The 15,171-nt window shown below is 42.0% G+C and overlaps 1 protein-coding gene across 1 annotated transcript in view; it reads right to left on the reverse strand.

Moving 5' to 3' along the window:
* Positions 1–7,815: 7,815 nt before the first annotated feature.
* Gpdh1 (Glycerol-3-phosphate dehydrogenase 1) overlaps positions 7,816–15,171 on the reverse strand; it is a 46,180-nt gene continuing 38,824 nt past the window's right edge. The window contains exon 9 of the mRNA XM_075692841.1: positions 7,816–14,295. Within this exon, the coding sequence (XP_075548956.1) occupies positions 14,262–14,295 (34 nt within the window). The 3' untranslated portion in view covers positions 7,816–14,261. The remainder of the gene's footprint in view (positions 14,296–15,171) is intronic.

Raw genomic sequence — 15,171 nt, forward strand, 5'->3', positions numbered from 1 at the left:
ATCTCGTGGGCACCACCATGTTTGGTCAAATGATGCACGTGTCCATTGCTTGCCTCCATTGCCTCAGCTATTACACCGGATGTGCATGATGGCAGTGTGACTTAGGAGACCTCTGTTTCAGCAGATATCGTAGATGGGGACTGGGTGGATGACGCCACCCAACTGACTTTTTTTGTCAAAACTAGTGCTTCTAACCAACCTGTATGCAAACACAGCGTTTAATAAATACCAGGACTCAGTGAGACAGATGTGCAAGGCATATGCTGTTGCCTTCACTTTGTGATGGTAAGATTTCAGCACACACTGAACTGTCTTATTTATCTGCTGGTGCAAAGGTGTCGGCAACAAGTCATTAATGTATAGTATGTGGTCTCGTTTTTCTTTTCAGTCTATTCACAAAGACACTGTCGCAACACAAATATTTCTCCAATGCATTGTGGTTAAGTCGACATCTCCAGTGTTTCAGTATTCTATAAACTGCAATACACTTATGGATAGGGTAAAATTCTCTGTTTCTGAAGTGGTATGGAATGTTCTTACAGTGCTGTGCTGGGGGTGCGCTTCGAAGACTATTATCAGAGCAAGGCACACAGATAAATATACGGGAGCACTCTAGCAAATCACGTACGTTTATTGAAACTGCTCACATTCACTCATACAGGCAACAACCAATTTTCTGGATGCCCGATTTTTCGGGCATGACCTCCATGTGCCCCAGATAAGAACTTCTGAAATTTCGAACTCAAGAACTCTTCGCCATCCGATTTTACGGTCTTTCTGCCGTGACCGCAGGTCCAAAACTGCATTAATGAAAGTCAACACTGCCGCAGAAATTTTGATTGTCTCGCCGCCTCGAACGGGTGCCTTTGCACGCAGATCTGCTGGCAGCTGTAGCCACCACCGCGGCATTACCTGCTTCAATGTTCGCTTACAAGCTTCTTGCTGTTCGGTGCCACATTTTTCATTGAAAGAATTCACCGCTGTCAGCAGTGGCGCTTACTCCGCATTTTTAATCCTCCCCAATGGCTTTAAATTAGAAGCTCTGAAAGCACGACGTGTTGCATAATGCAGGTTCCGAAAGCAAGCTTCGCCTCAATACAGAAATGTTATGCAACGAATCATACCAACAGTAACAAGGGGCAATTGTCATGGGACACAGTATGTATTCCCAAATTATACACGCGTGCACCCACAGTCTCCCTGCACCCACTGATAACCCTAATGAGTGTACTGGCAGCACTTCAGAGCTATTTCAGATGTGCCTGTGACAATTTGAGCCCTTGGGGGCTGTACAAGGCAGGCATTCATTTCTTCGGACATTTGCGCGGCCCCTAGGGAGTTCGGAAAATCGGGTGTTGACTGCACGTACATCATCGTACACCAGTGTGATGCTGTACGATGTACACATAACAAACACTGTTTCTTGCAACTAGGACAAAATTTTTCCTTTTTAGAAAATTTTAATTGTCCAGCTACAGTGATGCACACTTTTACGTAGCTCTACGCAGCAACTGTGCTGCCGGAAAATGTGTGCACGTGTGCTTCAGCTCTTGGTTTTGAGTTTTGGCCTGTCATCATGCACATGCAATTTGCACTGCACGAAAGAGGGCCATCACTTGCACTGTGTTGGAGAACCGCCAGTGCAGAGTTCTGTAGAAAACGTCGCAGATCAGAAGCTGTACTGTAGAATGCACAGAGCGAGACTTCTACGACTACACTATTATTTCCATAGCTTTCACAACATGGCCAGCGAAGTGAAACCGAGTGCTACGACCGTCTGTGCTTACGTGGCAGTTCCTTCTACCATTCCGTATGCTCGTCAGGTTGACCTCCCTTTCTTTCCTTGCTTTCTCTTTCTCCCCTATTTGTCTGCAGTTGTCACTACACTGCACTCAACTAATGCCTACAAAGGCTGTGAGTGCACTGAGAGAGAGCAGAGCTTCCCACCTTTCAGCCCTCTATCACGCTGCATCAAATGAAACTTTGTGGTCACCATGCTGTGCATCCAGATTGAGATGTGTGTTTTCTATGTAACTTCTTTAGGTCTTACTGGCACAAGGTGATGCTTTGAACAACAACACATCGTCACTTGTTCAGTCTCATGTGCTTTGCTCCACCACAAGTGCTTGGTAGATGTATGCAACCTGCTGCTTCTGCTCAATCTGATTTACCTAGCACTATGGTCTATGCAGCTCCTACCGCTTGAAATGCTGAGTGTGCAGCTGCTGCAAGAATTATGTCTAATGCTCTGGGAAAAACAAAAAAGCGCAGGGATTAGAGTCTGTTCAGGCAAAAGAAGCCAGAGCTATGGGTGAAGTTTCTGGCTGAACAATATGGAAACCCAGTGTTACCTGCAGACAAGGTCCAGAAAATTTTAGAAATAAATTCAAAACTAGCACACGATGTGTACAAAAGAAGCAGAGTGAAGTCCGGGTTTCATTCATGTGTAAGCACTAGGAGCATGCAAATGTTCGAATGTGAATCAAATAGTTCTGTTTGTATCTCTGCATTTGACTCGAGGATCGGATATATTAATACTGAATACATGTTACGATGATAAAAAAAAAAGAATGCTGACCAAGAATGTTGTTCTTTTTTATCGTGCTTCTTGACGAGACGGGATTTTGTCAAACCCTGCATTTCATGTAGTTACAATGATAGGAATCTTGCTTGCAGTGGGAAAGAGCCAATGCATGTGGTGCACCAGCTGCTTATAGTGCCCATTTTAAGCCAACCTGAAGCTGTGGCGAGTTTCTAGCTTACAAGCTTGAATTATGAGCATTAAATAAAATAATTTCTTGCGTCTCTCTTTTCTTTTTTCTATTCTGGAATGCAAGATGCTTGGTATTAGATTTAATATTGAAAGCTTGTAGTACCAGTACTTGTATTCAATAAGATTTGAAAATTTCATTATAGGAACACGCCTGGCAAACTCTATTAAAGATGTCTATTGCGTGAATAAAGCTGCCTGTATTTGCTACTTCTAAAGCGTCACGACGCGCCTAAACTGCGTGTTCGGCAAAAAGATTCGGTAGGTTTATTTGCCACGATGAATGCAACAGAGCAAATTTTATAGAAAGCCAACCCACTGCAAGCACATGCCACAAAGGACAATACAAGCATTGCAGGTTTATTAAAAAGGTGCCACACACAACTCCAATGAGCTTTAATGAGCTTTCAAAGAAAACTGGCCTGCCCACGGGTTCTCTTGACAAACGTGAACATGACTAGGAAATTAAAAACTCTCCGAGCAAGATCAGCTGTGTCATTAAGAGTGTGTATTGTCACCACTTTTCAATAACCTGTTTGTTTGAATGTCTGAAGTGTCAACGACCAAGTTGCAAAGAGCATTGAGAAATGCCTAAATGAAGTGTTTCCAGCACAGAATATTCTGCCTGGTGCATCTTATTGAAAATGAACAAAACAAAAAAAAGTTGTGTCACTCAGAGACAACTAAAGAGTGCTTCATTATTTTTTAAGACAACATTTATTTGGGACATGCTCTAAAGAACGACCAAGAAAATATTGCTGGTCACTTTCTGCAGAATGTGTTGTTTGTATTAAAAAAGACTTGCGCAACCTTTACAACTTATAAATGCTGTTCAGTCTACAGCCAGAGGAGAGGTCTTACACCTTCAAGCTCAAAAAAAAAATAATAATAATAATAAGTATTGAAGAATGCAGTACAGTTGTGATGTGAACCACCTTCAGAGTGCTAAACAATTTTAATGTGAACATATTATATACTCCATTACGTGAAAATCTAGCTAGCGTTGTAGTCGACGGTGTGACTGAATGATGGTACCAAAAATTGCCGTTGGCAAAGAGTAAGAACACATAAAAATACTTGGGCTGATGTGAAATTACTCGGAGAGGTTCCTGTAAACAAAGTAAATTAGTACCTTTGAAAAGAAAATGAGGTAAATTTCAGTATGAGTATGATTCGAACCCTGGCCTCTGGGGTGCGAGATGAGCCAAGTGGATGAGCTCGCTTCCCCACATGCGCACAAGCACATACTGTGCCCTTTTATATGTCTCCTTTTGCAGACACAAAAAAATGTGTGGAAGATCTCACCAACTTGCTGAAAAAGTCCTTTTTGAAGCAATTGCACCTTTTGTACTCGTGCATGCGTGCCAGGGGAAAACCGGGAATTCTCAGGTGATTTGAATAGTCAGGGAAAACTCAGTGAACTTGTGCTTTTATCAAGGGCAATTAGATGCAACTTGCAACGAATCGTCATTGACGCCGTGTCATCGGCACGAGGCCAGAGCAGTTAACGACAGATTTCCCAGACGCCCGATTTTTCGAACATGCCAGATGATTCGCACGGCTTTGCGGCACCACAACATACTCCATATAGTCAATGTATATTGCCCTGACTGCAGGTCTGAAATGGCATTAATAAAAGCCACCACCGCCGCCATGTTGATTATCTCGCCGCCTCGAAAAGGCACACTCGCACGCAGATCCGCTGGCAGCTAGCCGTAGCCACCACCGCGGCGACGTTAGGCCTGGCTGCTTTTACGTTCGTTATTAAGCTTCTTGCCGTGCGGTGCTGTGTTTTTCATTGAAAGAATTCGCCGCTGTCATCAATGGTAACGAATCCGCCTTTGTAATCCTCGCGATTAGCTTCGAAGCTCGCAGAGCACAGTGCGTTGCGTAATGCCAGTCTCCGAAAGGTAGCTTTGTCTTAGTACAGCAGTGTTACGCGGTGAAGGATAACAAGCATGGGAAAGGGGACACAGTATGCATTCCTTAATTATACACGCGTGTACCCCCGTCCCCTGTCACAGTACGAGCACCGATATGCCTAATAAGTGTACTGGCAGGCCTTAAGAGCTTTTTCGGACGTGCCTATAGCACTTTTAGCCCTTAAGGACAGTTAAAGACATGCATTCACTTTTTTAGGACTGCCCGATTTTTCGGATGTTTTTGCGGCCCCTAGGGAGTCCGAAAAATCGGGCGTTGCCTGTACAACTGACCAAGAGGATGCTTCAAATGATCCATGGGGTGAACGCGTGGCAGAAGGGGGGTGAGAACAGAAAGGACCGACGCACTGAGGAATTAACGGGAAAGGAAGCGTGCCGCCGCCTCTTTGAAGGAGCTCGAGCTCGAAAAACAAAGTGTTGGCTGACGCCGTGATGCAGGTGTCCCACATTCAAACCAAAATAAACTCTTTAAAGCAGTGAAACCCAACACTGAGACGTTGTGTACGGGCTGATAGTATGTCAGTACAGTTGAGGTTGACTTTCCAGCTGCTGAGAGAGAATCTTAGTTGTGACGAAGTTCAGGCGTCATACAGATGAGCTTGCTATCAGTTGATATAAATAGCTCATATTCAAAAAAAGATATTTACTTATGTATGCATTTCCTTTTCATTCGTATTTGAAAATGTTCGACTCAATTTGGAATGGGTTTTACCATTTCTGTAGCTGTGCCCTCTGTTTTCTTTTCAAATAAAATAGATATTACTCCTTCCTATTCATACTGAATTAAATCATTTTTTTTTTTAACATGCTTACCAGAGAGTGACAGCATCGAGCAACATGGTGTCATCCTGTCTTTTTGACATAAAACAAAGTTCTGGCTCATTCAGGGAATTTTGCAAAGGTGCTCAAGGAAAACCTGGAAAACTCGGGGAATTTGGAAATGTCAACTTGGTAGACACCCTGGCTTGCTCAAATTGCCTTTGCTCTAAATTTAATTTGCATTTGCAATAGAAAATTCCCTATGATGACAAAATAATTGTTGTGGTATAGTGGTTAGCATACATGGCTAGCCTGTGAATATACAGGGTCCACAGTTGCATCCGACATTCCTGTTGTATAATGCCAAACGTGCAGGGCTTTCACATTGCACAGCACTGATGCCATTATGAGAAATTGGTGCAAGTCAAGGAGTCCCGAGACAAGGATTTACTGTTCTTTTTTCCAATCTGCTGCTTATATCGTTAATTTCCTACATCACTGAAAGAGTTAAGGAAGGCCCATAACTATTACAGTAAAAATTTCCACACAAGACAGCTTGCTGGATGCTCTTCAATGCACTGCTGCTTAATGCATGCAACCACTTTTGAAATGATTAATATCTCTACAATTCAATTTTAGAAAATCAGTACAATAATAGTAAATAATAGTAAATCAGAATTCTAATAGTTTGGAAAGCTATAGAAACAAATAGCACAACTTTTATTGCAGATACATTTAGTCGAGATAAATAATCAACAGTGAACAGTTAGTAACCAACATGCAACTAGCTGTATTAGGCTGTCAGCTTGCATTTTTCTCAAGATGGGCTGTACCGCAAGCAGGGCTATATACAGTAGTGAAAAAAAATGTATTATTGTTTCCTGTGAAACATTAATGATCCACATTTATAAGCTATTAATGCTTAACAGTACTGCAAATTGGTCGAGTTGGTACCAATCTATCTTTTTTACAGCACCAATTCTAGACAAAGACAAGCAAAGGCACATAGGACAGGAGTTGATAGTTGGCACTTGTTCTATTGCAGTTTTTTTCTATACATGTCAAATAGCGATGTGCACTGCTACAGCCAAAGGGACAGGGGATGGCTGACATTTTACTTATTTATGGTGCCCACAAAGCTCCACTTTCCATTTTGTTCATCTCATCTCACGGTGCTCAGTGTTGCCTACATTTCTGAGTATGTGTACGAGTGGGTGTGTGCAATGTGTATTTTTTTTTCTCCTTTTTTGATCTCGTAATATATTAAACCTGCAGTAGCATGCGGAGCTTTTCATTTGGATAACCTTACCAGTTATCGCTGAAACTTCTCTCAGCAGTGGACACAGATTTTTACACGCCAGTTTCTGTACACAGTTCCCTTGCTGTACATTCTTCAAATAGTCAATATGCAAGCTGTGTGTACATTGGGTAGGCTATGCAGTGCAAATAAGCCAGCAAGGGGTTCAAGAGGGTGTTCCACTGGGCTAGTGGCCTGGCATAACACAGCACCAAATTTCAGATTTCTGAGCAGTCTGGCTCAGAGGACCCAAGATACAATATACATATTTCTTGTTGACTACTGTAAAAGCACAAGAAATAAGCAGTTTTGCTTGGTACCTGCTGAACTAATCTCAATGAAATCTACCATGATTAAGACAAATTTTCCGAATATTTTCATTGATGGTAGAATTTCTGCTTGCTTTATTGCTTCAAAAGTGTAAAAAATAGTGACATCTTTATGCAACACTATACAAACACTGCTTAATAGTCATTAAAGCTGACCAAATGAATAGACAGCAACTGTCTTTAATTTTCATAAAAGTGCAACTATTTCTGATAATTCTTACAAACCTGCAGCCTACACAAGAAATATGTCACATATACTAAAAAAATACCTTTCCTCTTTTCAATGCAACTGTCTCGATTGCAAGGGCTGTCGCAGCCGGCTAATGGGAGCATTTCTGGTTTCCATGTGTATTCAGACCGAAGAATCAGTCGATTAGAGGCTTCCCTTCAATAAGATCACTGCACCACGGGTCATTCAACAATTGCATCAGACATTCCTCTTGTACAATGTCAAATATGCAGGGCTTTAAAGCTGCGTAGAATGGATATCATTATGAGAAATTGATACAAGTGAATTTTATGCATTTAGTTGCAAGCATCAAAAACACCTAGGTGGGTGCACAAACATTATAGCTGACCAAATACCCACAATGTGCGGCGTAAGATGAGAACACACACAGCTTCTTGTGGCCTGTGTGCCCCGCATGCCAAATACAGGTGGTTCTCGGAAGCTTCTACACGGTGCTGCACTCATGAGCAAAGAACCACAGCGAACATATGTTTGCTCACATAGTCAAAGAAGACTGCACTTTATTTCCACACGAGAAGGCCCGAAGGAAACATCAAAGTCTTCATTTAAAATTGTTTATGGCACATGGCAATGTGTGTCACCAATGCAGTCTGGCATGATTTAAAATTGTCACGCACAACTGTCAATCTATGTAGTAGCCTAGTTAATGGAGGCCAGTTTCAGTGCAACTGTGGCCGGTATTAAGACTTTCCTGTTCTGCAGTTTTCTTCAGCTACAATAAATTCTGCCGCAAAAGAATGAAATAAGGGGGACAGGAACAAATAAGATACACTCAAACCTTGTTACAACGAAGTTGAAGGGGGCGCCAACATTACTTCGTTACATCCATTATAGTTCCATTTCGATAGTCTCTCACGTCTGCTTTCCATTTGGCTCTTCGCGGACGAGCAGAACGTCACGCACAACACAGCACTCAAATGTGTGATTGAGCAGGCAAGCGAACTTTGCTGCGGCGGCTTGGTTCGGCCAGCTTGTGGCATCAGAGATTTCACTGATGCCACTGTGATCTCGGATGCCATGCCTAGCTGGATGCCAGCATGCGTGCCGCACCGCAGGGAGGGGAGCAGTGAATGCACAGCCTGGGCATGACCTCCGAGATTGTGCCGAGGAGACCTCTGAGGCCAGACCCAGTAGAGCGAACAGAGTGAGTAGAGTGGCAGAAGTGAATGCACCTTTCGCACCGCGGCGCATAGCATGGCACGACTCGTGCAGGCATGCGCGTGACCCCCACCCTGAGATTGCGCTGGGGAGATCTCAGAGGCCAGGCCCAGCTGCGCCTGCCTGCACGGCGCGCTGTGCAGCAGAAGTGAATGCACTGATATTTTGCACCGCAGTGCTTAGCCGCATTGCTTGCGCAGCCAGGCACGTGTGAGAGAGAGAGAGAGAGAGAGAGAGAGAGAGAGAGTTCAGTGGAAAAGTGCAATAGTGAGCTGCTCTTTGTATGCAGCTACATGCAGCAGTGAGAAAGACCAGTGTTGCGCGATGACATATTCGTTGCGGGGAGGTGGAAGTTTTGAACTGCCATGACGAACGAGTGCCAAACCTTGTGGAAAGTGATACATACAGTGCGCAACGATCGGGTTTAAAAAAAATTATCTTTTTTAGCTTTGGAGACAAATTTAGTTTGTTGTATCCATTGACAATTTCACTTCATTAAAAAGAGGTTCTAAATATATGGGGATTTCAAGGGGAATTTAATTTACTTCATTATAGGCATTATTTCGTTATATCCTGTCCCTTTATAACTAGGCTTGAGTGTATTAGTGTCTACCATGCTTACTTGAGTAGTTGACAATGCTTGTATGACAATCTTCATATCACAACAGACTGTACATGACATAGTCACATTATAATATATGCGCACATTATACACACAATAAAAGACGGGCTATGCGAACAGCACACAAAATGTCGAAGCTGAATTTTTCGTGACAGTCCATAAGAGTAAGCGAGTTACTAGCGATAATACATCTTTGCTACAAGGAATTACAATATACAGAACCTCTACGTTTCAAGCCTTGTGCGCAGTAAGAACAAATCTATCAGAACTGAGCACACCCGCCAGCGATTAAGCAGAAAATAATCAGATGGTGACTGCACCAAGAAACATTACTGAGTCAGAAACATGACGAGCTGCTGCTTCAAGGTATTTGCCAAATAAGGAAGGAAGAGCAAAACGCACTGATCCCGATTCAGTTCATAAGTGGAAAGTTTGGGTAGCATGGAACAAATATTTAGCCCCACTTTTAGAACAAGCACTGTTTGGACATAGCTCAATCAACTCGAAAAGCACTTTTGCATGTTCTCTGAAGCTGTGGCCAAAGCTTCGTGTCGTCCACCCAGTCACTGTCTACGATATCACCCGAAACAAAGGTTTGCCAAGCCACACCAGCGTCATACACATCCACCGTAAACACGGAGGTAACGTAAGCAGCTGAGGCAACCAATGGAGGCGTCACCACGTGGTCAAACATGGTAGCGCCCACGGCATCGCCACGAAAAGGGTCAATAGTCACGCAAAATCTGAGGAGTATCCCCAGAAGTGGTAATCTGAGATACGGCAGACTTTTTCAGCCACTTGTGGAAAAAGTCACTTGTTTTGCGAATTTGAATATTTCAGACTCCCGATTATTCAGACTTTTAGTCAGCCCTGTCGAGCCTGAATAATTGGTTGGTGATGTATAGATAATGGGGAGTTCGATTTATTCAGCTGCTTTAGTGCGTGCTATGCATGCCTGTAGACCACTGCAGCCAGACATTTTGCACAGTCGCATATTTTGGCGCACTCTGGTGCAATATTGTCAGGCACGTAATATCGTCCCATAGGCAGTGTCCAGCTTCCAGAAGTGTTGGGATTCAAAGAATGTGGAAGAACTGGTCAGAAATTGAGTCAAGTAAAGAGACAACAAGTGTATTGCTCAAAGAAAAGCAGGAAGGAGATTGATAGAATGATTGATAGAATCGCAGTCACTGCAAGTGTAGGTAATGGTATAATACAGCGATAGAGGTTTTCAATATGAAAGTTACGGTTGAGGTCAGATAGGCACAAGGCTAGATAGCAACAGACATGAAACCTGATTAAATCAAGCAGGCTAGAGGAATATTTGTCCTCGCCTTGTTCCAAAGGGGTTGAATAAACATCACCATTATCATCTTTTTTTCCATCAGGATGGTGCGGGAAATATTGTTGGGTGCAATTTGGCACCAGAGTAGGAGCATTGATAAAATGACGTTACACATGTTATGTAAACTAATCCTTACACCTTCAATCATGCATGATCTCTAAATGCTGAAGTGCTTTAACATACATTGCATTACGATTCCTCACAGTCACAACACAATAATCTTTCTAAAAACAATCAACACACTCTTATCAGGTCACTTTTTCAGGTCACAAACATGTCCTCTGATGGGCATTATTGAAGGCAAAAGATTACAGACCGATGAGGCTGTGAACGAAATTTCTCAGCACATATGACAAGAAGCATGATATTAAAGGGTGCCATAACGATTTATTCATTTGTCTATCCTTAATATCGGCAGTGCCAATAAAAGCATTATATAAAAAGGGGAAAAAATAAATTTTTGCAGACGTGTTTGACATCAAATTTCTTGCATTTTCTGTTTGTGACGAGAATCTCGTCACATGCGCAGGCACAGATACACAGCTTTTCATACTATCTTGCACCCGAAATCTACAAAATTTTGATTGGTTCACTACTGAGTAATTAGTTCAATTCAGTTTCACATCCCAAAGCAACACGTGGGCTATGAGAGACTGCAGTGAAGGCCTAATTAAATTAAATTCTAGGTTTGTTGGTCCCATGGCCACGATCTGATCATGAGGCGGCGCTTTGGGCAACTGGATTAATTTGACCCACTGGGAGTTCCATTAAGCAGCACTGAATACTCGGTACACGAGCATTCTTGTATTGCGCCTCAATCAGAATACAGCTGCAACGACCGGAATTGAACCCGCGACCTCAGCAGCGCAACGCCATAGCCACTGGGCTATGTGGTGGGTGCAGTGAAATGTCCCAAATTCATTTTTAGATAATAGGTTTCTTTAATGTGTCCCTAAATTTAGGAACACAGGCTCTTTCTTGCATTCCACCCCCTTTAACACTGTTGCTATAGCCAGGTATCAAATGTGCGACACTGTTCCCAGAAGCAGAACATCTTAGCCATTGAGCCATCAAGAAACCAGTCTTTTCATCACAGATTGTGCAGTCTGTAAGCTTTTCCCTTCAAGCATAGTGAAATGCACACATCTAAGAAACTTACTTGCACACTATGGCACATCTTGATACACTGCGTGCTTTGCTTATCTTCATTGTACAAACCCGAGAACACAATTTATTGCACAGAAGTAACTACCTAGTAATTGTGAAGCATGATAGTACATTGTACAGGTAGAGCTGGGTGTTGATAGAAACATTAAATGAAATTATTGGCCAGCTTTTAAGCAGCTCAAAAACAAACAGCCCTAGAAAACAGGAATAAACAATATGCAAGACAGTGCACTGTTTAGATTATTTAGTCTCATTTTTTGGTGTTGTCTGTTTTCTGAGTCATGTACCAACAGCTCAACAACGCATAATTTAAGTGGTTGATTACACATGACCATGTTGACTTACATACATATCTAAATTTAAATTAGGGAAAAAATGCTTCAGCGACACTTTGGTTCCTGTATCCCAATTACTGCACAGCATGACATTAATTCCCCGCTTCTCAGTGCACTTAGAGGCCCTCACATAATCTCAAGAAGAGCCCTTCAAGAACTCGCGAAAACTTCCAGACAATGCTAAGCGGCTTTTCAGTCTGAAAACGTGTATATTTGCAAGCAGGACATACAAGACATGCTTGGTTAGCGAGTCCTCCACAACATGACCATTATGGTTGGTCTGTGCTCCAGGCGATCCTTCTTCTTTTTTTTTTTTTACATTTGCTTTAAGGGGTAAATCTCGCAGACAGCACACGCAGCGATGCGAACACCAGTAAAGCAAAGGAAGAGCATTGCAGTGCTTGCAACTCTGCCAGTACTGTGGCTTGATCAATGCTGTAGTATTAAGCTCAAGAAAAGCACTATCAGTCAGCATTAACTTAGGGCTAATGCACTATTATCTATTTGCTTGGACAAAGCAGCTGTGGAATAATGGTCAGAAAGCTGGGCTTGAAAACAAGATTGTTCGTTCGATCCCAGGTGGACTTGCTCAGTTATCTCTTTATTAATGTTATATAGTGCCTTGTGTGAACCAAATTGTGATAAATTGAAGAATTAATTAATGAACACGATCAGTCCAATCATTAAATTGTAACTGCAGCAGAAATGCAAGTTTATTTTGTTAAACCTGTAGCTGTCCTTAAGATCGGATCAGGTGTTTGAGGCCCTAGCTGTTTTTAAACTTTCAACCGATACATTTTCCTTAACAGGCTGTTAGCAAAGAAGGACAATAACTGCACTTGATATAAGTACTGCTGCAATAGAAAGCTGTTTACTTGTACAGAGATAGTGTTACAAAAAAGCACACACAGAATTTTAAAACAGCACACTTAGCTCATTTTGAAACACTGACTTGCAACAAATTATAAATGGCTAAAATATGAACTACAGTAAAAACATGATTTGATTAATCAGGAGGTTAAATGGCCACCCAGCCCTACCTAAGGCACAAAAAGTGATGAGCACATTGATGCCATGCGCAGGAAATTGGCAGCATGTTTTGACAGGCACATTTAGGCGTAATTTTCATTTGTATCAGATATAAGAAATAGCATGATTCTTACAACATAGCGGCCAACGAACCTCTTAAACATTTAGGAATACTTGTGTTTACAACAGTAAATGTATGACTAAGTTGACATTTAGCCTTTATGAGGTAATAAGTACACTGATGGCACAAAGAAAAGCACCCAATATATATAAAAAATTAAAGAAATCTGAAGAGCAATATAAAAAGCACTAGTCAAGAACTGGTGAAATGTGCACAGCTCAAGCTTTCAAGGCATGGCCATTTTAGCACATTACAGCTTAATGCAAGGCACCCTACCCTGGTAGCCACATAACAAAAAAAAAAAAAAAAAAAAAAAATGGTGCTTTGCTTTAGTTATTCTATAGAAAAGAATTTTAAAAAATTATTTTCTTTTAGAGTATATAAATGTGATCAGATAAAGATTACCCCTAACAAAACTTCATTGAAATAGCAAGAAGGCAAAGGTAAGTACTTTGAAAGATCAAAATCAGTTTTCATCAGGATTTGATTAGAACTGCAACCTGCAAAAATACACACAGTCTGGATTGCTAGGTGAAAAATTGGTGCAGTGCACAGGTAGCTTACTAGCTGACTGACTAAAGTTACCTGTACGGGAACATAGTAACAAATTCAGAGCAAATGGGAATACGCTGTACAGTTGATGTCAAATGTTTACAGAATGTTGGATCTTGTAGAAGGTTGAACATTTGCACACTCCAGTGTCTGGATTTGCAGCTAGTGTGTACTAGTATACTCTACTACTATACTAGTATATTAGTAGAACATCACAGTGCTGTGTGGCTGTACTGGCTACAGTCACAAACTGCACAATAATTTGACATTTCCTCAGATCCCACAACCTGTAAACTTTCGCCGCTGTCTGATAAAGAAAAGAATTAAAATATATTACCTAGCTTGCAACAAGTGTCACTGCTTTACCACCAGTGTGCAATAGGCAAGAGGATAAGTTATAATAATGACTTTTTATAGCTGACATTGTTTCTTATGTCTTAAAAAGATAGCACAAACACACACACACCAATCTTTCACCGTCCATGACTGGAAGCTGCAGATGCTATGAGCAATGACAAGTGACATCAACAAAGAGTAACGCCCCCATTTTTTCCTGTCCTGTTGAATGCAACTTCGACTTAGGCAGCCTACAAGTGGCTGGGCAACTCGAACTCGGGGTTCCTGAAAAGGCAAAAGTTTGTCATGATTGTCACTTTCGAATATGCAGTGAGTATGACACATGCACTTCACAAAGAAGCAGCAATATAGGTGAAATGCACAGAACTTCATAGACATCTTCAGAGAGAAGCATAGAACTTCAACCAACAACTACAACATGTCTTAGTTGACTCTGCTGCACATGTACGAGGTAGTAACGTTCTCCCATTTCTTTCTTCTTCAGAACGAGTTCCACTGTTCACACAAAACACTTTCATTTCCAGTATACAGACGCACAGCCCAAGAAACTACGAGACACATACTGAAAGTAAGTATCGCCATCTTTTTTTTTTAAATAGAGGATGGTACACGAGGTGAAACAAACAATCGCCATAAGAATCTATGCCCGTTGCTGGTTCAATGACAGAAGGAGCGTCAGTGGAGGAGGAATGATGCATGCGAAGAGCATCGAAGAAGAGAGAGTATAAGCAGACCGGCATGCCCGAGATTATCCAAGCAGAAATCACGATGGCAGACAGACGTGTGCCGACAACAGTGTCGCCAGTGGAAGTGCATGCTGTTATCCAGTACGAATGGGCACCTGTTCCCTGCACTGAAAGCAGCACTCTCGGGACGTCACTTCCAAAACAATGCCGAGGTGGAGCAGGCTGTGTGACAATTCCTTGCATCGCAGGGCACCGAGTTTTACCAGAGTGGTTTATTCAAACTGATTGCACGCTGCTACGAAATATGTCTCAATGTCAGTAGCAACTATGTGGGAAAATAGTGCAAGGTGTATACACTAGTTCACGATGCCATGCTGTATATTTTTTTTGGCAATAACGTTCCTGCGCGAAAATAAATGACGAAACTTACTTTCAGAACGTCCCTTGTATTTAT

The sequence above is a fragment of the Dermacentor variabilis genome, chromosome 5 (assembly GCF_050947875.1).
Source record: "Dermacentor variabilis isolate Ectoservices chromosome 5, ASM5094787v1, whole genome shotgun sequence".
In the NCBI taxonomy this organism is placed as follows: Eukaryota; Metazoa; Arthropoda; class Arachnida; order Ixodida; family Ixodidae; genus Dermacentor; species Dermacentor variabilis.